This window comes from Lampris incognitus, chromosome 2 (genome assembly GCF_029633865.1).
Source record: "Lampris incognitus isolate fLamInc1 chromosome 2, fLamInc1.hap2, whole genome shotgun sequence".
Taxonomy (NCBI): domain Eukaryota; kingdom Metazoa; phylum Chordata; class Actinopteri; order Lampriformes; family Lampridae; genus Lampris; species Lampris incognitus.
Genome location: NC_079212.1, coordinates 139,468,539 through 139,494,783, shown reverse-complemented (window position 1 = coordinate 139,494,783; position 26,245 = coordinate 139,468,539). Strand labels below are relative to the sequence as shown.

General features: G+C 46.8%; 2 protein-coding genes across 2 annotated transcripts in view; one reads left to right on the top strand and one right to left on the bottom strand.

Moving 5' to 3' along the window:
- Nucleotides 1-421: 421 nt before the first annotated feature.
- On the bottom strand, nt 422-23,389 carry LOC130133582 (matrix remodeling-associated protein 8-like). The gene is made up of 11 exons (XM_056302048.1): nt 23,369-23,389; nt 22,851-23,156; nt 22,560-22,661; nt 22,126-22,256; nt 21,793-21,972; nt 12,990-13,131; nt 2,066-2,224; nt 1,945-1,969; nt 1,706-1,800; nt 1,528-1,599; nt 422-1,400 (listed from the first exon to the last, which is right to left on the bottom strand). The coding sequence occupies exons 2-11, from the start codon at nt 23,053-23,055 to the stop codon at nt 1,378-1,380; spliced, it is 1,134 nt and encodes a 377-aa protein (XP_056158023.1). The 5' UTR covers nt 23,056-23,156; nt 23,369-23,389; the 3' UTR covers nt 422-1,377.
- psma5 (proteasome 20S subunit alpha 5) overlaps nt 6,846-26,245 on the top strand; it is a 26,830-nt gene continuing 7,430 nt past the window's right edge. Inside the window, exon 1 of the mRNA XM_056302057.1 lies at nt 6,846-7,172. Within this exon, the coding sequence (XP_056158032.1) occupies nt 7,128-7,172 (45 nt within the window). The 5' untranslated portion in view covers nt 6,846-7,127. The remainder of the gene's footprint in view (nt 7,173-26,245) is intronic.

The window sequence follows — 26,245 nt, the reverse complement described above, 5'->3', positions numbered from 1 at the left end:
CAGTATTTCATCTTAACTCCAGTTCAGTGGATACACATATTGCATTTTGAGCAGTCAGGTATCCAAGAAGATCATTTAGATATTTTTAATCATGAGCAAGTGAATATGTATTTAATTGAAATTATGACTAGTTAGAACTAAAGGGCAAATATCTCGTATTTGGGTCAGCAATAGTCATAATTTAAATGGAGATATCTGTAATTCACACTGCAAAGAGTCAGCTGGAGGGCCTAATGGCAAAAGTAACTTCAGTCTTACCGGTCAAAAATATAATTAGTGATATGCTGAATTTGCATTTTGACTGGTCGTAAACGAATTGCAGATGTCTGCAACTGTGAATCCGGCCATGCTGGGAAATGCTAAATGCCGTAGTGCACAGGGATGCTATGATAATAATGTGCCACTAAAATCTGGTGAAATAAAGAGCTTGCAGGTAAAAGTGAGTTTCAAGCATGAAAGTTTAATATTTTCTCCAAAAAAAAAATTAACCCATACAGAGAAAAAACATACACGGTTTATTATGTGCATCGGAATAAAACCTGCTCACAAAGACAGCTTCATTTCGCAGGGTGCTTCCTAACCTTCAGTAAGCAGCTATGAAGATATATTTTGCTGTGCAAGTAGGACCTTTCATCCCAACCGGTCAAGCTAAGATGAAATGGGGAAAGAAACGCGTAATAACAACGTAGAACAACAACAAAAAAAGAAAGGAAGGAAGGACATCTCATGTCGTTTTCCCTCGAGGATTGTCTCAAGACAACATTTACAGATCATTTGTTTATTTGAAACCCAGCCCTTTCCTTGACTCAAAGAGGGCGATGCAAAACCAGACGGTGTGTGTGTGTGGTCCGCAATAGGGGCTCTCTGCACATGTTTAAATAAACATTTACATAGCGAGACGGGCTGAATTCGGTTCAAGTACCATGTAAACACTGACTGTTCGTACAGAACATTACCAACAGTTAGAAAGCTGTTTTAAAAGGTCTTTTTGGGTAGCGAGACAGTGCTGGTGCACAATGGTCCTGTCCCCTATTTTCATTTTTCAGTTGAAGTCAAATAAGGACGATACGATTTCTGTTAAACGCGTGCAAATTTTACATGCTCTTCGATACTGGTTGGAGAAAAAAAAACAAAAAAAAAACGAGGCCTCTTGCTGCGAGTTGTCCGGGCGCGTCTCCGTTTGTTGTAAAGTCAAAAGTTGGAGGGGGATTTAGAGCCTCCTTGTCCCATTCTCTCGCTCGCTCTTTCGTGTGTGCTAGCTTTACTTCAGCCGCTAGGTGGAGGTAATGTGCATTTGTTTGGGTTGGAAACCAGCCTCTGGACCAGCCAGCAGCGCCCCCCCCCCTTCTCATCCGCTGTATTGCTTTTGTCACGCGCTCATTTCCGAAATTTCTCCATTTCTGGAAGAGACACAGGTGAGAGACGACACAAATGGCAATGAGAAGAATTTAATAAGAGACTAAATGATGTTTGACCGTGTGTGCGTGTGCGTGCGCGCGCGCGTGTTTGTGCGCGCGCCACTGGTACCTTTATCAAGATCGATGACTTTAGGCAGAGTGTTTATCTGAACCTTCTCCTTCAGCAGGTTGTTCTTGTAGTCTAGATTGCGAGAGGAGAGTTAAACTACAGATTTGCGTATGGAAACGGGCAAAACAGACACACGCTCCTTTGTTTCCTGCACACGGTTTCCCCTTTTCTGACTCACCGAATGATCTCTCCTCCTGGGGAGAGGCCTTCACCTCCGTCACCTCCATCTCGAACTCATCACTCCTGCTGTGACTGCTGTGACTTCTGACGGACCTATCACCGAGAAAGAGAGGACTCTTAAGAGTGTGCGTGTGCGTGCGTGTGCGTTCATGTCCATCCATGTGCGTATTCCTTATGGCCACGTGTATTGATGTGTGTGCGTGTGTGTGTGTGTGTGTGTGTGTCTGCAGGGCTCACCTTATCGATGTCTGTGGGTAAAAATCTGAAACACCAAAAAGCAAAAGAAAAAAGGAGGCGATATTAATGAGCAGACAGTTTGTTATCAGGCAGAAATGTAACTTATTTCAGCTGAACACACCACTGGTTTTGCGCCGGCGTGTGATGAGGATGATGATGAGGATGATGAAGGCCAGGAGCAGAAAGGAGGTCAGGACGTAGCCCAGTGGCAGCAGGAAGTGGTGTCTCTGGTCGGGCAGGATGACGTTGATGACTCGCGGTGCCTCTGCCTTTGTGGTGTCTGAGGAAAGACAGAAGCGGCGGATCAGCGATTTACTCTCGGGACTCTGCGTCACCGCTGTTTGGATTTGATCCTTAGCGGATTTGGGTCATTTCGGAGGCAAGGGGGGGAAGAGGGGAGGGGGGGAGGGAGTGGATGGGGGAGTATCTTACGCAGAGAGAAAAAAAACAGGGTGACACGTTGGCGAAGACAATCTCCGGTGCTGAACACCAGGGGATGCTCTGCGTCTTTACCTTCATAGCGCCCCTTCGGCGGAGGGCACAGCCTATCGCGGCGCCTACGCGGCAGTTTTCAGAGCAACCACTAGGATCGCGAGTTCACCGATCAGCCAAAACATTAAAACCACTGGAGGGTGACGTGAATAACACTGAAAAGGTTTAACGCTGGCTGTGGTAGACAGGTGTGAGGACACAGGGCATCACAGCGTATGGGGCTGCAGACTGGTCACAGTATCCATGACGACGCCCGTCCTCCACCTGAAGCACCTACAATGGGCATGTGAGCATCAGAACTGGACCATGGGGCAGTGGAAGAAGGTGGCCTGCCTGGTCTGGTGAATCATGTGTTGTTTTACATCATGTGGACGTCCGGGTGCGTGTGCATCGTTTGCCTGGGGTAGAGGTGGCACCAGGATGCATTGTGGGAAGAAGGCAAGCCGGCGGAGGCGGGCCAGTGTTCTGCTGGGAGACCTTGGGTCCTGGGATTCATTGTGGATGTTTCGTTGACATGTACCACCTACCTAAACACTGTTGCAGACCAGGTACCCCCCCCCCTTCGTGGCAACGGTGTTCCCTGATGGCAGTGGCCTCTTTCAGCAGGATACTGCACCCTGCCACACTGTTCAGGAATTAGGGTGACAAGACGTCCCGGTTTGTCCGGGATTGTCCCGTAGAATAGTCAAATGTCCCGGTTTTCAACATCCAACCCCCCCCCCCCATCATGTCCGGCGAGACAGACGAGCTTGTGAGCGCGCGCGTGTGCGTGCGCGCGCGCACGAACGTGCGGTACACTTGGGTTTGGGATTTGGAAAATCTGGTCACCCCATCGGGAATGGTTTGAGGAACACGACAAAGAACTCAAGGTCTTGCCTTGGCCCCCAAATTCCCCAGATCTCGATCCAAGCGAGCATCTGTGGGATGTGCTGGAAATACAAGTCTGATCCGTGGAGGCTCCACCTCACAACTTGCGGGACTTAAAGGATCTGCTGCTAACATCTCGGTGCCAGATACCAGAGGACACCTTCGGAGGTCTCGTGGAGTCCACGCCTCGACGGGTCACAGCTGATCTGGCGGCACGAGGGGGACCGACACAATGTGAGGCGGGGGGGCTTCAGCGTTTTGGCTGATCGGTGGTGTGTGTGTGTGTGTGTGTGTGTGTGTGTGTGTGTGTGTGTGTGTGTGTGTGTGTGTGTGTGTGTGTGTGTGTGTGTGTACACGCTGGCTACCGACACCGACACACTCTCCGGCGATTCTTCTGTAAGGTTTAAGGCTCCAGTAGAGGACTTCCTCACGACTTGCTGCACCCCCAAAGCTCTAAGAGGGATCTTGCGTCGGTGTCCCGGGCAGTGTTTATGTGTGTGTTTGTGTGTGTTTATGTTCTTGCTTTTCTATCCTCATGAGGACCCACTGTCTCCATAAGGACCGGAAAAGCCCAGACAACCTACTTTGTGGGGACTTTTTCCTGGTACCCTGAGTTGTGAGTTGTGTGTGTGTGTGTGTGTGTGTGTGTGTGTGTGTGTGTGTGTGTGTGTGTGTGTGTGTGTGTGTGTTATATATGTCCTATAAGCTCTGACACCAGTTCAAGTGTTTTCTCTCTCGTTGTGTGTGCTTGCGACGACGCGTCCTTAGCTCTCGTCCTGCGGCTGTTGAAGGGTCCTGATCGGGATTCCTGCAGCAGTGGGCAACAGCTGGTTGTTCGCTTCTGCTGAGCGCCGAGGAATAAATCCCGGTTTCATTTTTGCTTCATTAAAAAATGTGCAAGGCAAGAAGCGACTCCGCAGCGCAGACTCCACACTTCTGAGCCAGAATGAGATCCAGACGTAAATTCATGCTGTGATTTACTTTTCCTGGCAGTCAAACACAGAAGAAGAAGAAAAAAGGTGGGTGGGGGGGGAGGAGAAGAGGAATGAAGAAAAGAAAAGGACAGGGCGAGGGTGGAAAGGAGGGGGGAGAGCCGAGGGAGGGAGAGGGACTCATGTTGGTTCATGAGCTGTTTCTGCAGAGGCTCGCCTTACAAAATTGATCCAACAAACAAAGCTGCTGCGCACACACAAAAAAAAAAACCACAACCCGGCAGCGCAAACCAAGCAACTGACGCATGAAAAAAAAGCATCGCCGTCTGCAACAGCGTGCACTTTACGATAACAAACGCACCTCCCTGGCCCCCTCACCCCTCTGTGTTAAAAACATGTTGCCTATTCCAGACGGGAATGTGCGTGTTTGAGCGAAGACAGGTTGCTCAATCAACTCCCGGCACAAAATGAGTGTGACGGGGATCCAGGGAGGGCTGACCTACATCTCTAATTTTCAGTCATTTTCAGTTTCCAAGACTTCTCTCTCGATCTTCCTCACCTCCTTCCTCATCCTCTCTCTCTCTCACTCTTTGTCTGTCTCTCTCTCTCTCTCGCTCTGTCTCCAAGATGTCAAAACACACCCCTTCATCCCTCCCTGTCCCTTTCTGTCTGCATCCAAGTTTCACTGCCTGCCTTCCCCTCTCTCTGACCAGCTGCTGTGCAGACACAGCATCAGGCATGCTTCCTGTTCTCCCGCGCCGACAAGGCCTCTCTCTTTTTTTGTTTTAGCGAGGAGAAGCGACAGAGAGAGAGAGAGAGAGCATGGAAAAGTGAGAGGGAGGAGTGGTGGGACCAAAGCTCGACCGCGCAGAGAGGCGATAAGAATGGACAAACACAAACCTTTTAGGGTGGGAATGGAGAGAGAACGGAACGAGGGCAAGATGGTGGGAAGGAAGGGTGAGAGGAGGAGGAAGGAGGGGGGAAAAAATCCAGCGACTCCTCTAGAATGTAATACGTGTGCCAAAGTCAACAGGCCAGCAGACAAACCTAGATCAGAGATGGAGCGGGGCTGGAGAGGGCGAATAATGACAGGTCGACTGGAGGAGAGGAAAATACACAATGGACTATCAATATCCATCGACACAAAGACTCTCGAGGCCCCTTCGGTGCCAAAGATGTATATTTATTGAATAAGCGCAAAAATAACCAAGCACATACTTGTGCTATACATAGTAACATGTAGTGAGCCCACTTTAAAAGGGGGGGGGTTATTATGGAAAACAAGAGTTGTCTCGTCTTACGGTGGAATTTTCCGTTTTCGTGCTTTCACGGCACTTCTTCGCGTCTCTGCCTCGCCAGCTTTATAAGGTGGTGAAATAACGCCGTTTAAACAAGCCAATCAGAATCGTGCGTCAGAGTGACGTCACGCCGGGAACAATCGACCCAGTTTTTTTTTTTTTTGCATACCGCCGAGAGAAAGGTAGCATCTTGGTTCAGCAGCCAGCTGTTTCTGTCGACGGAAAGGGGCGGGGCCAGCGACACGGCCAGCCAATCGGATTAGCAGCACACGAATAAGGCTTAGCTCATATCGATGAACCGGCTGCCTGCTCCGTAATAACTGGGTGTGGCGCGCCGGAGACGCCAACAAAGGAAACCAAATAAATGATGTTTGGTGAAACCGAACCGTCTTTGGTGAAAGCAATGTCTCAGATGTGTTTCAGGGGCAAACCAGTTCGCCGGAAAAGTAGGAAAATGCACACACACACACACCCAAAAAACTAGGTGGTTTTGCTCAGTTCATTTATCTATTATAGATTACTTTTGCTTTTGTATTGTTTTGAAGCACCAATAAACGTACGTGTTTTACACTAATCCTCCAAGCTCCTTATCTTACACTGGCCAGGCTTTGTTTCCCCCAACTTTCCCCTGTTTGTTTTGCCTTTGTTTGTCTAAGTGGCTCTCAGGGTTGGTCCGGTGTTAAAACGCCATGGTGCATTGGGACTCTCACAGATATGACCGCCAGTGCTGATGGGAGAGGTATGGCTGTCATTTGTAGGCAGCAGCAGCAGCAGCAGCAGCAGCAGCATCCCCTCCCCTCCCCTCCCCTCCCCGAGGTGCAGTACTACTGTACGACCACCGCTCGCGCAGAAATGGGTTGTTTGTGTGGGCAGGCCTGGCTTCGAGTCTGCAGCCCGAATCCAGGAGATACTTCGGGGATTAGATCAGCGTTGGCTGGCACAACACAACCACCCACATAAACACACACGCGCGCGCGCGCGCGCACTCACGCACGCAGATTAGACCACAGACATTTTTCATCTCCACTAAACCACTCTCAACGATTTCCCCAAATTTGTACATTAGTGAATCTGGTAACGGCTGCAGAACTCGCTTAAAAACAGATGTTGGACCCGAAGTTTCGGAGACCGGAAAAGAAAAAAAAAACTCCGCAAATTCTCAGGCGGTGTTTCACGCGCTCAGTTTTACACTCCTCTTCTTTACCGATCAGCGTAAACGAGACAAAGGCGAGGTGAGGAAGGAGCTGCTGAAGACGGAGGAGACGAGAAAAGTATGAGAGGGCGAGAAAGAGGGAGAGAAAGAGGGAGAGAAAGAGGGAAAGAAAAAGGGGGGGGAAACGGTAGAAAAGTGTGTCGCATGCTGCGCAGACTGAGACGGAACGGCTGACGCACTGACGACAAAAACAGATCCCCTAACCCCAGACACTTTATATACCAACACACACACACACACACACACACACACACACACACACACACACACACACACACACACACACACACACACACAGGGGGGCTCTCACAATGTGATGAAAGGAAATGCCATAAGGACAGGGTCTGTCTGGTTGGTTTGTGAGGATGGGGGAGCCATGACATGGAGGTGTGTGCCAGGGGACACTGGAGACAGCTCGGCTGTGAGGTAGGTGATATGTTGTGTGTGTGTGTGTGTGTGTGTGTGTGTGTGTGTGTGTGTGTGTGTGTGTGTGTGTGTGTGTGTGTGTGTGTGTTGGCATATAAGTGTCGGGGGGAGGGGGTGTAGGGTTGGTGATGTGCAGAGCTGGAAAGCGTGCTGAAAATCCCTACCGAAGCAACAGTTCTGCTACTTCAGTAATCATTTAGTATTGATTAGCAAATTACTACAGAGCAAGCGAGTGCGTAACGACCACGAACGACTGGACTCGCTAGCCCTCGGCTAACGGGTCGGGCCCTGTAGCTGACTGGTTAGCGCAGTCGCCTGTGGTGCGGGCGACCCGCGTTCGCTTCCCGGTTGCCCCTGAATTCGCTACATTTGGTGTCAGAAGTGGGAGGGCGAGACCGTGAGGCCACCGGAAGCGCGTGTCACCAAATGTAGCGGGAGAATTCAGGGGGGGGGGGCGGGATCGAACCTGAGTTCCCCGCACCACGGGCGAGTACGTTGACCGGTCGATTGAAGGGTCCGACACGTCAGCCAAGGCTCTAGCGAGTTCCCGTCACCCGTGGTCGTTACAAGCGTCTCGCTGAAACACCGCAGAGCCACACCAACTTCTAGAGCCGCATAGCTCTAAAACCACAGAAACCCTCCACAGGATCCTGTGCTGCTGTAAAGCCCCGAGGCTAATCTGTAACTTGTGACGTTGGGCTACACAGCTAAAACTGACTTGACATGGTCGGTATCGTTTGAAACGACCTGGATAATTACTTCGTATGAACCTGACCATATATGTAAATCTCCTGAAACCCCAGCATCGTTAACGCTCAATACTCTTTCAATCACGTTCTTCATTTAGCCATTAGCAGGATTTAAGTCATATTTTGTTACTCTATACGTATCTTTTTTACTCTTCATAACAGTTACTGAAATGATAATAGCAAAGTAGAGCACTTTATTATTGTAGCGAATTCGGGGGACAACGCAACCACTGGAACTGCCGCGGCCGGGAAGCGAACCCGCATCGCCCGCACCGCAGGAGACATCGCTAACCGCTAGACTAAAGGGTCAGACTCGCGAACCAGCGGCCAGCGTGTCTTCTTATCCATGCACGTTACACTAAAGCAACCCAAAAGTAAAAGTACCATGAAAGTAACATGAAAGTACTGTGATTTATTAGGCTGTAAAAAGTAACAAACAATATCCTGGAGTGCTGCACCGACAGTAATTCCTGACTTTCCAGGGCCGGTGATGAGGGGCTTCGGGGGCCAGGAGGGGGAACAGGGATGTTTTACTGACCTGGATTTGGACTTGCTGACATTGCAAAACCCAGAACAAATGGAGTCCTCCAACAAGATCCGTGTGTTTATTCTTTTCTTTTTTTCTTTTTTTTTTTAAATTTCCTGCTTGTTCTTCCCCTGCTGTGTTGTTGGGGAAAGGGTTTATGGGGAGGGGATGGACGCAGGGGATGTCCGAGGACACCAGGCGAGGGCCTACGAGGGAGCGAGTGAATGAAAGAGCAGATGGTATTTTTCTCCAAATTGCACACATGGAGGCTGGAGCCCTCTAAACATCCCCCTTAACCAAGCCAGTCGAGCAGAAAGAAACAGAGAGGTGAGAGGGGAAACAGAGCAACTCATAGATAGATAGATAGATAGATAGATAGATAGATAGATAGATAGATAGATAGATAGATAGATAGATAGATAGATAGATAGATAGATAGATAGATAGATAGATAGATTTTGTAGACAGACATAGAGATACATATTGATAATCTATAAAGAGAGAGCGAGAGAGAGAGAGAGAGAGAGAGAGAGAGAGAGAGAGAGAGAGAGAGAGAGAGAGAGAGAGAGAGAGAGAGAGAGAGAGAGAGAGAGAGAGAGAGAGAGAGAGAGTGTGTGTATACCAGGTTTTTCTATCCGAACGGGGACAGGATAAAAAAAAACCTGAAACAACCTTCCTCGTGGATACATTTTTTGGGTCACCATGAGGAAAAGGGTCTATTTTAGGGCTAGGACTGGGGTTTAGGGTTAAGGTTAGAATCAGAGAATTAGGATTAGGTTAAAGTTAGGGTAAGGGTTAAGGTTAGGCATGTAGCTATCATGGTTACGGTTAGGGTTAAGGGCAAGGGAATGAATGTTGTCAATGAGGGGTCCCCACAAGTATAGGGGGACATGGCACGTGTGTGTGTGTGTGTGTGTGTGTGTGTGTGTGTGTGTGTCTTCTCCTATACATATTTATATATATACTTTATATATGTACAAATCATTATTCACACACACACACACACACACACACACACACACACAAACACTTCTAGGCACCCTATGCATTGCCTGAGTGCACTGCCTGTTGACACCTATATGTCCTATTGGACTGGAACCTAGTTTTTTGACACTTACTTGCGTTGTTGTTGTCTCCTGACTAGATCCTTGATTGTGTTGTATTAACTCTCAGATGGACGTCGCTTGGGATAAAAGCGTCTGCTAAATGAAATTGTAACATTGTGTAACATTCTTCTGGATCGCCAACTTGCCGTGGTGGATAAATTTGCATGTACCAATGATCCCAAGAGCTATGCCGTCCAGTTCTTGGCTCCTGGTAGGGTCACCCAAGGCAGATTGGTCAAGAGGGAGGTTCCAGACAAAGTGCGATCCAACAAAGACTTCAACGGCAGAACTGGTGGAAGATGTCTCCAGGTCACAACGACAGTGAAGGCGGATGAAGGCTGCAACCGAGGGTGGTCCCTAATCATCTTGGTTCTCCGTGCCATTGGACTCTGGCCACCCCCTGCCAAGGACCGTGTGGTGGCTGCAGGCAAATCAGCCAAAAGCTGTCATGCACAGGCATCCTCCCACAAGGATCAACCCATAAACGTCCAGGGTCAAAGCCCCATTGCGATCAGGAAGAGGTGATGGGGGCAGGACAGTTAAATCTGGCAGTTCCTAGCCACAACCTGGCACACAGGTGGTGGGTGTATGATCAGTCTCCAAGCCCTGGAACTGAGGCAGAGGGGCTTCTTGGCTGCTGCATCCACGACTAAACAGCCCTATTTAAGATCTGCTCTCCCCAGTTGGGGAAAGGGCTAGAAAAGGTGCCCTAAACATAGTCTGCTTCACACCTCCTGTCTGGACCACCACATCCAGAGGGATCACCACCACGCGGTCAGAAACAGAAACACATATATTTTGGAGCCTGGAACATACAAACCCTCATGGACAATCAATCCAGCAATCGACCTGAACGGCGTACTGCCATCATCAACCGAGAGCTGAGAAGGTTCCGGATTGATATTGTCACACTCTCTGAAACCTGATTGGCCGACCAAGGGCAGCTGAAAGAGGAGAAGGGTGGTTACACGTTTTCTTTTTGGAAAGGAAAAGCAGCTGATGAGCGAAGGATCCACGGTGTGGGCTTTGCCATTAAAAACAGCCTCATTTGCCACCTTGCTGAGCTTCCTCTGGGCATCAATGAGCGCCCGATGAAAATACAACTGGCACTTGCAAATAACCAAAGCATCACTGTCATTAGTGCATACGCTCCAACATTTGACTCAATGGATGAAGTAAAGGAGACCTTTTATGCCGATCTGGACAATGTTCTCATCAAAGTTCCGAAGGAGGACAAGCTAATCCTGCTTGGAGATTTCAATGCCAGAGTGGGACGAAATTACATCTTGTGGAGAGGCATAATTAGCAAGGAAGGAGTTGGAAACACAAACTCCAATGGCCTCCTACGGTTCACAACATGCTCAGAACACAGACTAATCATCACCAACACACTCTTCCACCAGAAGAACAAATTCAAAACAACCTGGAGGCACCCTCGTTCTAACATTTGGCACCTCTTTAACTACATTATCGTCCGTCAAAGAGAGCGACGTGAGGTACTAGCCACCAGAGTGATGATCAGGGCAGAGGACTGCTGGACTGGACCACCACTTTATCTGCTCAACCTTTTCCATCCAACTTCACGGGAAAAGAAGGGTGCAGAAAAAGCAGAGCCGCCTAAAGCCCAACCTCAAAAGATCTACTGATACCTCCTCTCATCAACAGTTCCAGGCCATGCTCAGTACATTAATGCACAAGCAGTATCCAGATGATATTGAAAGCCACTGGGATATGCTCAGGACTGGAATCACTGGCACCTGTAAAACCACTCTTAGACATAAGATGAAGAACCGCCAAGATTGGTTTGATGAGAATGACCTAGAAATCCAACGGTTAATCAAAATCAAGAGGCAAGCCTTTAACATCGGGCAGAATGACATCAACTACCAAAATAAACGAGCTGCCCATGCAAGAGCAAAGTCAGCCGTCCAGAGTTAGGTCAGAGAATTGAAGAACCAGTGGTGGACAAAGAAGGCCTTTGAGATCCAGCACCTTGTAGATGCTAAGGATACCAGAGGCTTCTTCGATGCTACTAAAACAATATATGGTCTCAGCCACCGCCGTCTAACCCCCCTTCGCTCTAAAGATGGTTACACACTGCTAACAGATGATTCAATCAAATAGAGGTGGAAAGAGCACTACCAGGACCTTTTAAACTGGGACTCTAGCTCTGAGACGGATGCCCTCCAACAACTCCGTCAACAACCCAAAGAGGAGGACATGGCAGCACCACCTAGTCCAGGATGCCATCAGGAAGATGAAAATCAACAAGGCTGCTGGTCCTGATGGAATACCGATCGAAATACTGAGGGCTGGTGGACCTACACTCCTCAGACATATCCATTCCCTGCTACTTAAAATATGGGAAAAAGAGGAAATCCCTGTGCAACTTAGGGACACATTCTATCTTTAAGAAAGGGGACAAACCTGAGTGTGGAAACTACCATGGTATTGCCTTGCTTTCCAGCACAGGGAAAGCCCTGGCTAGTGTCTTGGCCAACAGACTCCTCCCAATATCAGAAGAAACTCTGTCAGAATCCCAGAGTGTGTTTTGTCCTAATAGAGGCACCATGGAAATTATTTTTACTGCTCGCCAACTCCAAGAAAAAGTCCAGGGACAGAATCAACCATTGTACATGGCCTTCATAGACTTAACCAAAGTTTTTTATTATAGGCTGCCCTGACAAATATATCAGAGTACTATGACTACTACATGATAATATGTCAGCTAAAGTACTCAGCAGTTATGGAGATGAGACAGAGTCCTTCAAGGTCCACACAGGAGTTAAACAAGGCCGTGTCATTGCCCCAACCCTGTTCTCTGTCTTCATTGCCACCATCCTCCATTTCACAGGTCCCAATCTGTCTCAGGGAATCAAAATCATGTACAGGACTGATGGGAATCTTCTGAATATTAACAGATTCAAGGCTAAAGGTACAACCACCACCACATCCATCACAGAGCTGCAGTATGCCGATGACAACACCTTAGTGTCCCTCATGGAAGAGGAACTACGGAACATACTGGATGCCTTTGCAAAGGCACACAAGCAGCTTGGCCTGCCATTAACATAAAAAATATCCATATCCTCTACCAACCCCACCACTCTACCAACCACTTATAGCAGGCACCTGAAGGCACTCAAGGCATACCAACAGCAATGCCTCTGGAAGCTTCTTAAGATCAGCTGGGAGGATAAGCACACCAACTTCAGCGTCCTCGAGCAGGCCAACATGTCACCACTGCACAAAATCTCAAAATCTCCACGCCCACCTGAAGACCCACAAGGACCTAGAAGGAGGACAGATATACTCGACCCCGAGTAACCACTGATAGTGTGTGTGTGTGTGTGTGTGTGTGTGTGTGTGTGTGTGTGTGTGTGTGTGTGTGTGTGTGTGTGTGTGTGTGTGTGTGTGTGTGTGTGTGTGTGTTTACCTTTGTCTTCACTGGGCAAGGCTCTGGGTGGTGGGGTGGTCTGGACTGGGGGTGGTTCCACCATCAGCTGGAACTCCCTCCTCTCATGAAGACCACAGTAGTGATGATGAAGATGGCATGAGTACACCCCCCGGTCTGCTGGCTGGAAGTGGTATAAGGGTCAAAGCAAATATTATATATGACTCTATGTAAATATACAGCCCTGTTTCAAGCTTAAAAACTTATCTCTTGTCTTTTTTAATCATTTTGACCGGTCCAACGAGAATCACGGACTTGAACTGCATTCGTTTTTTTAACCCACCTGTCCCGTCTTTATGCATCTAAATATATACTGTATTTCCCATATCTTTGTGTACTGTGTGCTCTATGTATTTGAATACAGTTTTGTATTTTGGGGTGTTTTTTATGATTTTTTTTATGTTTATTATCTTAACTTGGACATCTCTCCTGTTACCTTTTAATGTGAAGTTTGTTGAGACCTTGTCGGTGATAATTCACTTTGTATAACATTCGACTTACAGTATGTCGCATGAGAACCTGTGCGTGTGTGTGTGTGTGTGTGTGTGTGTGTGTGTGTGTGTGTGTGTGTGTGTGTGTGTGTGTGCGACACACACCCTCGGTCCACAAAGTCAATTCTTTGGAAAAGAAGCGGTTGATTTTACTCGGCGTCAACAAAACAAACATAATGTAACGATCACGAATGACTAGGCTCGCTAACGGGTCGGACCCTTTAGTCGACTGGTTAACGTAGCCGCCCGTGGCGCGGGAGACACGGGTTCGCGTCCCGGCTGTGGCTGTTCCCGGCTGCCCCCCCCCCTCCCCCGCGAACCCCCTACACTGGTGTCAGAAGTGGGATGGTGAGACCCTGAGGCCACCGGAAGCGCGTGTGTCGGGCAGCGCTATCGCTGCTCGGCGTCATGGATTTCTCCGAGCTAACGAGGACCCAAGTTCCGTCCCAGTCCCTCTTGTTCGGTGGAGGATTGCGGGTCAGCGGCGGTTGTCGGGGCTGGCAGTGTTAAACCCGCAGCCGGCATGAATGGAGCGGCGGTGGTTTTTGTGGATGAGGCGGAGAAGGCTAACGCAACGTCATCACTAATGGCGTTAACCATTCAACGTCATCACTAATGGCGTTAACCAGTCAGCGTCTTTTTTATTTCTTTTTTTTTCGTTTTTCACCAGATAAATCGTTTATTGTGCAGGAGCTCAGCAACCACGACTTACTCGGCAGCCATCTTGGCGTTCCGTTTAATATGGCACTCTTTTTTTTAAAGAACTTTATTAACAAAAGTGAACAAAAATAGTATACAAAAATGGTTAACCATTCAGCGTCATCACTAATGGCGTTAAACATTCAACGTCATCACTAATGGCGTTAACCATTCAACGTCATCACTAATGGCGTTAACCAGTCAACGTCATCACTAATGGCGTTATCCATTTAGCGTCATCACTAATGGCGTTAACCAGTCAACGTCATCACTAATGGCGTTAACCAGTCAACGTCATCACTAATGGCGTTGTAATGAATGATACGGATGTGCCGGTGCTGCCTCTGGCTTCGCCGACCGGGCAGGCGATTCTGTCTAATGTCCCCCTCGTTCGCCAGAGATGAAGTGTTGGAAAAAGAGCTCTCCAGACGCGGTAAAATAGTTAGGAAAACATTGGGTCCGCAGAAAGCCTCCTTAATGACACCCATTATGTCAAACCACCTCTTTACCCCTGCCACGTTAGGTATGGCTTTTCGAGCATGGCATGGGAATGGAATTCGATTTATAAAGGATTTATATTTCGATGGGACATTTGCTTCATTCAACCAATTGGTAGAAAGATTTAACCTACCCCACCCCCACCTCTGACAACATCAATCCGTACGCTTTCAGCCACAGATGCTAGTCTCAAGGGCGCCATCACAAGGATCTATAATAAACTAGCCACTAAATCCTCAGCCAATGGCTAGCCTCAGAAACCTCTGGGAGCAGGATCTTGGTACTCTTCTCCCCGATGATCTGTGGGATGCAGTTTTGGATCAGGTACACTCTTCCTCTTCATGCAGTAGATTTGGGCTCATCCAGTTTAAGATTGTTCACCGTGTCCACCTTACCAAAGCTTAATTAGCCAAAATGTACCCCAACATGGATCCCACTTGTGACAGATGTAAACATGCACCAGCTACCTTGTTGCATATGTTCTGGACATGCCCTGAGCCACATACATTTTGGCCAGCAATATTTTAAACCCTTAAGTGAAATTTTTAGTACGACTATTGAGCCGCATCCTTTAATTGCCATACTTGGTGTGAGACCGGAAGACTGTGACTGGCCATCTAACATGTATAAATTGGCGGCCTTCACTAGCTCAGCGCCTAATACTCTTAAATTGGAAGAGCTCAAGACCTCCATCCCATGTCAGATAGATCAGGGATATTATGTGTTATCTCAAGTTGGAAAAGATCAAATTTACCTTAAGGGGTAACAGGGACAAGTTCAAGAAAGTCTGGATGCCTTCTCTGATTTACTTTGACACTTTAACCTGTATGACAGACTGGGGTGCCTCATGACTCGAGTCAGGAACGGTCCAACTAGTATAGACCGTAAACCGAGAGATTTTTCTTGTGTATAGGTGAACCATGCTAATTATTTATTTTTTTCCTGAATTTTTTTTTCGTTTTTTGGGAGGGGGGGTTGTCTTTTTTTTGTCTTCGATTTAGTTGTATGTAATTTCATTATTTCTTTAATGTCCCCTGTGGTTTCTCACAGGGGACAATTGTTCATGATTCTGAACAACAGCAACGAAGAGTTAAACTTGTCTTTTCGGCTGAGAATTGATGGGTTAGATTATATTTTGTATGAAATGCTTTAGCTGTGGTAGAGGGGGACATGTGATTAGAGTTTGTCCAGAGAAAGCTGCTGGTGCATGGCAAAAAGCTTCTGATCAGACTACTGGAGAAGGGACATCAGGGGCAGTCAAACAAAGAGCGAGGAGATGGATCTGAGATAAAGGAAAGGAAGGAGGAGACAGGTGGGGACAACAATAAAGATGGTGGAAAAGGGGAGGAAGGATGTAAAGGTGTTGGAGAAAAAGAGATTTTGAACAGTGAAGTCATAAGTAATGAAAGAAAGGAGGCAAGTGAGTCTCAGAGCAGGGAGACAGGTGGTGGTGATGAAAACATTGAAGCGGAGGAGGACAAGGAAGACTGTAAAACAGCTGTGGCTGGGCCAGAGGAGATTCAGACCGGAAGTGTAGATATCGATATGGTAGATGAGGAGAGCAGTCTGACCATCACTCAGAAAGAATAGAAAATCTGAAATCAACAATAGTGGTTCAACGGCAAAGAAGGGGACAAGAATACAGAAACAGACTGGGGTGGTGGTGGTGGGGGGTGGTGGAGTGTGACTCCAGCGATGAAGATTTTGCTGATACAGTGTGAGTGAGCAAAACGTAATGAGGTTGAGAAAATAAAACAGTTCCTACAAAAAACAAAGAATGCAAAACGAGCAAAATTGAAAAATTACTTCCCAGATAGTGGTTTTTCTTAATTCGGTCAGGTCAAAACTGAAGACTAAAGGAGAAGGGGGTTTTACTGAGCAGGAAATTTACAGATTAAATAAAATAGTGGCCAAGGTCAGGCAAGAGCTGATGAAATGAAGACTCAAACTAAAGGATTTCTTTTTGTCCAACTATGAGCTATCTGTTTTTCTCCTTTTTATTTTTTATTTTTTCCCTCAATGATGAATTTTAAAATTGGCTGATTGAATTTAAATGGAGCTAGAGACATCAGGAAAAGGATGCAGCTATATGAGCTGATGAGGAAGTGCTGAAGGGAAAACTGGTGGTGGTCAGAGCTAAGTTTGAGTGTTTCACCTTCACTTTTATCAGTGTATATGCTCCAAATGTTGGCTCAGATAGAGTTCAGTTTATAAATACTTTTAAGTGACATTTTGTTTAATTGTAGCTCAGATGATTTTTTGTTTTTAGGAGGTGATTTTAATTTTACTCAAAATGATTATTTAGACAGGAATCGTGTTGAACGTCATGTTGCCTCTCAAACGGCATTTAATTATGTCATAAAAACACATGACTTAGTGGATGTCTGGAGAAGCTTGCACAGTGAAGACAGACAGTACACTTGGGCTCATACCAGAGAACATTTTATTTCCCTGGATAGACTACATAGGTTTTATTGTTGCAAACATCACTTTAATATTTTTAAGATGTGTAGCATTTTACCTCTACATTTTAGTGATCACTCTTTAGTAGTCTGCAGTGCTTTTATTGCAACAGTTAAAAAACGGAGTGTATACTGGCATTTCAACACCAGTGCTAATTTCAAAGATGTTTTTAGCTTTTTCTGGAGGGTTCATGGGTCTGAAAAGAACAGGTTTGCTTCTTTGAGACAGTGGTGGGGCTGTGGGAAGGTTAAAATCAAACAGCCCTGTCAGCAATACACTATGAATGTCACACGAAACATTACTAGATCACTGAGAGCTCTAGAGATTGAGATAGTGGAACTCCAAGATTCAATTGAGTCCACAGGAAATCGGGTGCATATTGAAGCTCTCAAATCCAAAAAAAAAAAAGCTTTGTTAGCTGACTTACTAGGCACTAAAGCTCAGGGCGCACTGGTTCGCTCATGTTTCCAGAGCGTCAACCAGATGGGCACTCCATCCAAGTTTTTCTTTGGACTGGAGAAGAAGAATGGGCTGAGCAGATACATTAAGGTCAGCTGATGGAAAAGAGTTTAGAAGATCTCACGATATCCGAAGATGGGCAGTACGGTTCTACTCTGAGCTGTATAAAACAGAGTATGTGGAGAGTGAACGGCTGTTTGAGTGTCTAGAGATAACCATCCCGAGCTGGAGGACCCACTGATTTTGGAGGAGCTGTATGCAGCCCTGCAGGGGGTGGACAGAGGAAGAGCCCCGGGCATTGACGGTCTTCCTATGGAGTTTTATAAGACCTTCTGGAATGAACTTGGTCAAGACCTTATGGAGGTTTTCAGTGAGAGTTTTGAAAATCTTATGCTGCCTCTGAGCTGCAGGAGAGCAGTCATTACTCTACTGCCAAAGAAAGGGGATATTCAGGACTTTAAAAACTGGTGGCCAGTCTCCCTCCTCTGCTCAGATTATAAAATCTTGTCCAAGGCTCTGGCTAACTGGTTGAAACAAGTGATGGATGAAGTAATTCACCTGGATCAGACTTACTGTGTGCCTGTTAGGTCCATCATAGACAGTGTGTCTTTAATCAGGGATGTTTTGGATGTCTCTAGTTCTTTGGGCACATACTTTGGTCTCATCTCATTAGATCAAGAAAAAGCATTTGACAGGGTTGAGCACCTTTATCTCTGGAAAGTTTTGGAGTGTTTTGATCTCAGCCCATGTCTCATTGCTATGATCAAAGTTTAATCATAGCAATGAGACCAAGACATTCAGCGTGTATAGAGGGTACGCACTGACGTCACTTTCCCACTGGAACACCCCCCCTCAGTCGCAGTGAGGGGCAAAACATCCCGCAACATGGCTGCTTCTAGTAGGGGAAACAGTGAAACCGGGATTGTAACGCAAGATTATCTGCTTAAATTAAAGGAAATTGGACTTGACAGTGACCCGTACAGTTTACCAAATACCCAGTGGTCCATGGACATTAACATTTGGCCGCAAATCGAGTTTCCTGATATTTATATGCACTTGATTTCTACGCCAGGGAAATAGACAAAGCAAAGCCTGAAGGCATACAAGTCTTGACATGTGGTCGTACTTCAAGGAGGGATTTGTTGGCGAAATTAAAGTGACGAGGACACCGATGGTCATTCTGGTTGTATGTGGACAGGTTTGAACAAACATTTATTTTATTTTATTAAGTTACAGCTGTGAAAACTGTAACGTTAAGCCAACAATTCTCCCCTTTGTTTGTAGAACACAACACAAGGATGTTTTTAAAAAAATGCTGAAAAAAAACTTACAAAAGATGCTAAATGGTTAATTGATGAGTAGTCAATACAGTATATAATTTTATGATTTTACCATTTAATGTTACCCAGAAATCCAACATAGCCGAACGTTAGCCTACCTGACACGAAATGGGAACCGCAAATCCACGATTCGGTGCCTGGGTTCCAGTTGTTTCTGCGAATTGCAGCGATCCGTTTGTTTCTCTTTACCTTATCTTTCGGCAGTCTGTAAAAAGGTAACTCAGATTTCTTGTGGAATCTGTTAGTGCAGTCTATCGCACAACAGCTCTTTCCCATTTTAGATGCGTTTTCGCTGTATTCAAGCTGGATGTTAACGCTGCCACTCAGTGCCGCGTTACCGCTGAGAGTTCCGCCTCTGTGACGTCACCCGCATACCCTCTGTTGAAGATAAATGGGGGGCTGAGCGTTCCCTTCACAGTACACAGAGGTGTAAGACAGGGCTGCTGTCTGTCTGGAATGCTCTATATATTATGTATTGAACTCTTTGTTACACCAAATGAGGTCCTGTATTCATGGTTTGGTCTTACCAGGTTTTAATACTGCTCATGTTTTATCGGCTTATGCTGATGATGTCATGGTCCTGATTAGAAACCAGTTTGATGTTAATATTGTTGATAAAATTGTGTTTGAATTTGGTGTTGTTCCTGCTGCAAAGGTGAATTGGAGAAAAAGTGAAGCACTGGCTGTTGGAAACTGGTCTGGTGGTCTTCCAGTTTTACCAGGGGGATGGGATGGAAAAAAGATGGTATCAGATATCTGGGTGTTTATCTTGGTAATGAGGGGATGGTTAAGAGAAACTGGGAGGGCACGTTAGAGAAGATGAAGGGAAGGTTAAACAAGTGGAAATGGCTGCTCCCTCAGATGTCTTGTCGAGGACGAGCTCTAGTCATTAATAATATTGTATCATCAGCAATATGACACCGTTTAGCTTGTATGGAGTCACCTACTGGTTTACTCCCAAAATTACAAGCAGTTTTAGTAGATTCTTTTTTGGGGGGGGGGGGATAAGATGCATTGGGTACCTCAAAGTGTGCTTTACTTACCAAAGGAAGAGTGGGGGCAAGGCCTGGTACACCTAGCAAGTAGTGTGGCAACTCAATTTGCACGGAAATATCTGACTGGGTTTAATTATCTAGTGTGCAAGGAGTTGCGAGTAGCGTTTTGAGAAGAATAGGTAAGTTACGACTCAAACCGACATTGTTTTAATGGATTCCAGTTTTTTAAATTTGTCCTCTTTGCCTGATTTTTATAAGGGAGTTTTTAAGGCTTGGCGCCTTTTTAAAAAGCGACATTTGGAGCCATCGGTCTCCCTGTACTGGCTACTGGAGGAACCTCTGATTGGTGGATCCAGAATGGACATGCAGGACAGTGGAATACCAGGACTCCATCACATACTCTGCTCCGCTGGTGCTACAACGCTCAGACGGATAGTGGATATAGCTGGACCTGGATCTATGAACACTGAAGCTGTGGCTGCACTGATTGGATTGAAATCTGTTCGCCACGTGAGAACCATTTGAAATGGCCGGACTGCAAAACTAACAGAAGCAGATAATGAACTGTTGAAAATGCTTTGGGAAGGAGGAACGTTTCCAGATGAAGAGGACCCGTTTCCAGACTTTGAATTGTTACCAAATTTAGAATGTTGTTCTGGTTAATTGTTGGATGTCAAACAAAGAAAAAATTTAGATTTGCATACTGTGAAGGGAAAAGTAATCTACAGATGTCGTGTAAAAGTTTGGACTTAAAAATAAGTTGAATGGTACACTAGATACAGTTTGAAGGGGGGAAATGGCATCAGCAACACCGTGAAGCCAGTTTGGAGAGTCCTCTATAACCTGCCTTTAAACAAGCCAACAGGTGACTTACAGTGGAGGATGTAACATGGAGCTGTCCTAGTGAATTCTTTCATCTCTCTAATTAATCACACTGTTTCTAATGAGTGTCCTGTCTGTGGGTTGGTAGGAACTGTTTTTCATTGTTTTTTTAGGCTGTGGAAGACTTAGGGAACTTGTTTGATGTTTTAGATTATTTGTTTCCTTCCTTTGATGAAGTTTTAGATTGTTTCTTTATGTCCTTTGATGAAGTGTGGCCTAAAACTGCTTTTTATTTTCGGGGCAGGATACGAAAGAAATAACGCAGCAAAGTGGCAACTTTTAAACTGGCGAAGCTAAACTGCCCACATGTGTCACCAGAAAGAACGAGCCAGAAGGGAAACTGTGTGGGGAAACGGTCCCTGTGTTCACCTCCCTCGTAAAAGCCAGAGTTTTGATTTTAAATGTCATAAATTAATTAATCGCGTGGTTGTGTTTGTAAGTCGGTGGTGTTATAATGTTGTCACTTGTTCAGTGTTGAATGATGAATTCATTTTTAGTGATGTTTTCAGATAGTTATTTCCGTCTGTTTCTGTGAGTCTTTGTTTCAAAGCTGCTGGGGATTTATGACATTGTATTATAGTTGTTTTTTGAAAGTCAGTCTCTCTCTCTCTCTCTCTCTCTCTCTCTCTCTCTCTCTCTCTCTCTCTCACACACACACACACACACAAACCCCTTTAGAGGCCAGCGTGCATATAGGATGGTAATACACGATGAGCACTTACATACCAACAAAGACACAAACAGCATATGTCGTTTGTTAAGAAGCTTTCATCCAGAGTGTGTGACTGAACCATACAGATGTAATTTGACTGTACCCATTAAGAGTCAAACCCCTAACCCCAAATGGCCCTCCACACTAAGCTCCAAATTATAGCCTCTTGTCTTGCCGTCTTTCATCCACGCACGCACACATGTAAGCTGTATAAATACAAACACACACACACAAACACACACACACCTGCAGGTCTGATATGGTGAGCGAGAAGTCTCCCTGGGAGAAGGCCTGGCTGCTGATGTTCATCTTCTTCTGGAGGAACAGGGGTCCGTAGCTGCGCTGCTCCCCCGAGGCGTACAGGTCCACCAGCCGGTCCGCGCGGTCGTGACGGATCCCCGGCGACTGGCGGTCCCAGTGGACCACCTTGACGTCAGCAACACAGGGAAAGAAAGGGACGTCGGTTCACATGCTCTTTTTACTTTTGTCTTTTGTCCTCAGTCCATCCCTTTGCGGTGCATTCTACACCGGGTCTGGATCTGGCTGAGGGATTTTCTTCCCGAACGCACGCCAACACACCTGCTGCTCTTCCTCGTTGCTGCCGTCGGTCCACACGCTGCGGCGGTTGACGCACGGCAGCACCACCGTGCTTCCCAGCAACACCACATACACCGCCTTCTGCCCGTCCCAGAACCGCTGCTCCTTACGGCCTGAAAGGCAGGGACAACACACACACACACACACATAAGACTTTGTGATAATGAGATATTTCGGGCCTAACATTTGGAATTTGTCATTTGAATCACTCACATCATCATTTTTAGTGACCTGCCTATTGTGCATTTAAACTAATTGCACTTGACGTGCTTGAGGTGAATGATATCGCTACGGTTCAGTGCTCTCAGCTGCCTGTAGGTCCAAACACGGATCTATCCGCTGCTTGCTGACCTTCCTGTTAAATTGCTTTGGCCAAACGCATCTGCAAAACGAGGAAAAGTGAATCTGGTAGTTACGTGACTTGGTGACGTTGAGCTGTACTCTGATGGTCTCGTACAGATGGCAGTAGTGGTGGTGGAGGTTGCAGGAGTATATCCCTCTGTCATTCATGGTCACTTCTAGCATCCCGCAATGGAAACACAACCCATGCAAACATACGCAGACTTAATTTGATGCATGCCCAGTTAAGACGCTAACTAACGAGACTTGCGGCGGCAGTCAAGCCGAGAGATGGATTCACAATCAGCTGCAAATAGGAAAATGTGAAAGACAGACAGGCTTTTATGGTTGTGACCACAGCGGTTTACCTCGAATGACCAGGGAGAAGTTTCCATCCTTGAAGGCTGCCTGGCTTAGGCTGACCCGGCCCTGGTTGTAGGAGTTATAGATTCTCTGGTCCCCCGTAGAGAACATGTCCGCCACCCTCTCCATGGCATATTCCGGCCTGGCATGGTACAGGTCCCAGTGGACCACTCGCTGTCTGTCATTCAGCCGGTCCCTGGTCCACACCATTCGGCCACTCACACACTGCAGTACCACTTGCGACCCAGCGGGGGCACTCACGTTGTAACCGGCAACCACCACACTGCTGCTGCTGTCAGACTGGCCTGACACTGATGAACAGATATGAAAAGTAGGACGAATATGTGAGTTAGCTGTTTTACACCTCTTTCAAAAGCAACTTTTCATATTTTACCAATATTTTATATTGAAAGCATGCACACGTGAGCTTATGGGCATATGTGCAAGTTTGAAGACGAACATTGTCAGTTTCCCTCACAGACACACACACACACACACACACACACACATTGAGAGGGTTTACCTGTGGTGAAGAGAAAGGCCCCAGTGACTGAAACAGAAGCAGAAAGTGAGAGAGATAAACACTCACGATGAAGATGGTGGTGTTATTCGGTTCAGTGTGACTCAGGTTATGTTTTATTCTTGGGGGGGGGGGGAAACTTATCAGACACAGGTCCGTTGGTGGGATCTGAGGTTCCAGTTTGCTCACATACAGAAAAAAAAATAAAAGTAAAAATAAAAGCCAGGCCAAGCAACTTCATTCTGGGCCAATACCGGACTATACAACCAAATAACCGGTGGGGTCTGTTGTGTCTTGTAAAGGGTAACACTCTGTAAGAAAGGACAAATACCAATGGCTCACAGTCGTACAACGCCATGGTGCTGCAGGGTTGGTAAATGCGCTCTCTTTCCTGGGGGGATCAACTCTTCGTGCGGTATCTTGGAGAGCTAACACTGTACACTGTAATAGATGTAATAACCCAGGAACAGTTAGTCTTCATCGAGCGGGAGAAAAGGGGGGTGGGAGAGTGATTCACCGACTCGCTGTCCCGAGAAGCTGCGGTCTGCTGCACCGCATCTAATTCACACGGAATGCGATTGTGTGCAAGTCTGTGTGCGCGCGCGTGCGCTTGCGCGCCTGTGTGTTTGTGTTGGGGCAGACAGCGCAAGAAAGACAAAGAGACAGAGAGACGGACAGTGAGCGAGAGAGAGAGAGAGCGACAGAGAGAGAGACAGACAGACAGAGAGACGGACAGGCAGAGAGGGAGACAGAGAGAGAGAGACAGACAGACAGACAGGCAGAGAGAGGGACAGACAGACAGGCAGAGAGAGGGACAGACAGGCAGAGAGAGGGACAGACAGAGAGAGACAGACAGACAGAGAGAGAGACAGACAGAGAGAGAGAGAGAGACACAGACAGACAGAGAGAGAGACAGACAGACAGAGACAGAGAGAGACAGACAGAGAGAGAGACAGACAGACAGAGAGAGAGACAGACAGACAGAGACAGAGAGAGGGACAGACAGAGTTGTCTTTGTCGTCACATCCCTTCAGTTCGGTATTTTCTGAGGGAAACTGGTGGATTTGTTCCTCGCGTGTTATTTTCACCAGTTGTGTTAAAACGCTGAAGCTCCGCTGTCAGCGCGAGCGGCCCGGGTTTTCAGCATCCCTAACGGGAAAACTTCCGAGTTGCCAAACCCGGACAGAACTTAGAAAGGGCTCGGTTGCGGCCCAGTCTGCATAGGTGTAAAGGTAGGCCCGCCACAATACAGCCACACTTTAAACGGTGTTTTTTCATGAGTCTAACTCCTCTCAACCTTAATAATAATGATAACCATAATGGTGGTGCTGATGATGATGATGATGATGATGATGATGATGTGAGCTATCAGTCGTTTTCCTTCATCATTACTATTGTCATTAATTGGGTGATATTGTCACCCAGTCAGGTTGGTCTACTTTATGCTAAGTACTCCATGACGTCATTCAGCACTCGTCAATCTACCTGTCCGGTACACGTACGCACGCGCGAGCCCACCGGCGGAAAACAGCGCAGCCCCACCGAGACCATTACTCACTGTGGATCAGCAGGAAAGCCTTGCAGAGGAAGACCACCCTCTCTGTTGTCATGCTGGCGGTGGAGTTGGGGACGGTCAAAGCGGTCTTCAGGGGCGAGACAAATGTCTTATCTGTCCATCCACTGGGTGTAAACCTGCAGCAACTGGTGAATGTCGTTGGAGTTATTGGCTCTCAGACGCCGCACCGGTCCATACAGTATCCGAGTGGCTCGGGCAGGATGTATGCCCCAGAATCCAAACTTCACCAGAAACTCAGCTGTCCGTCTGCAGAGACCCTCCCTGCAAGAAGTGTAACCCTACACCGCCGGCTCCCCTCAGAAACACCCTCACCAAACTCCTACCCTGGCTTTACTCGCAGCAGGACACCTCTTTCCCCCCCCCCCCTCTCTCTCTCTCTTTCTCTCTCTCTCTCTCTCTCTCTCTCTCTCTCTCTGGGGTTTATGGTCTTTCTTTTTAACGAGAGTCAAAGTCTGCAGACAGAACTGGTTTGGTTCTGTCCCCGTGCTTGTCTCATCTTTGCAGCGCTGAACACCTAATACACAAAACGAACAAGTGTGTTACGTCGTCTATCTCACTTAACGTCTGTGAAACTAATTACAGTTTGCAACACTGGGTCTCTATTGTGCACCCGCACTTGGTAAAGATTACTATTTCGACAGAGGCTCAGTGTTTATCTTCAATGTTATATGTTATTTATATGGTATTTCTTTGATTTGTCATACTGCAAAATACATTTAAGCAGAATTATTGGGGTTTTTTTGCTCATTGCAATACGGGGAAATAGTTATGAAAACGTGTGAAGTTTATTTATTTTTTAAGTCGGAGAACGATTTGCTAGATTGTCCCACTGTGTTGCCCATCCCTTCAAAATATACACCGCCCCCCGGTGGTCAAATAGAGCAGCATCAACTAGGAGAGCCTGGCGAGATGATTGTAGTCAGGGCCTAGGCATCCATCTTCTTTTAGATGTAGTTTGTTTTGCAAGGAAAACAGCATACAGTTTGAGTGTTTTGATGAGCAACGTCGTCTAAAACGTCTGTGCTTTAAATAAATCTACCTCTATCCACGAGTGAACGTTTATTAATGTGTTTTGGCGCTTGTATGACGTGTTGGAATGTTGTTTTAGCGGTGTTACACAAGAATTGTTATTGGTTATCAGTTGTTTAGACTTCCCCTTTTCCATTGACAGTGGGCCTTTCTGTTGTAACTAACTTACAGTGTCACCAATCTGATTTGGCTTGACGTCTGTATAACAGCCAGCATAGGCCGCATAGGCCGGCAAGGCCCAGGCCTAGGGCCCAAATTTCCGAGAGGGCCCAAAA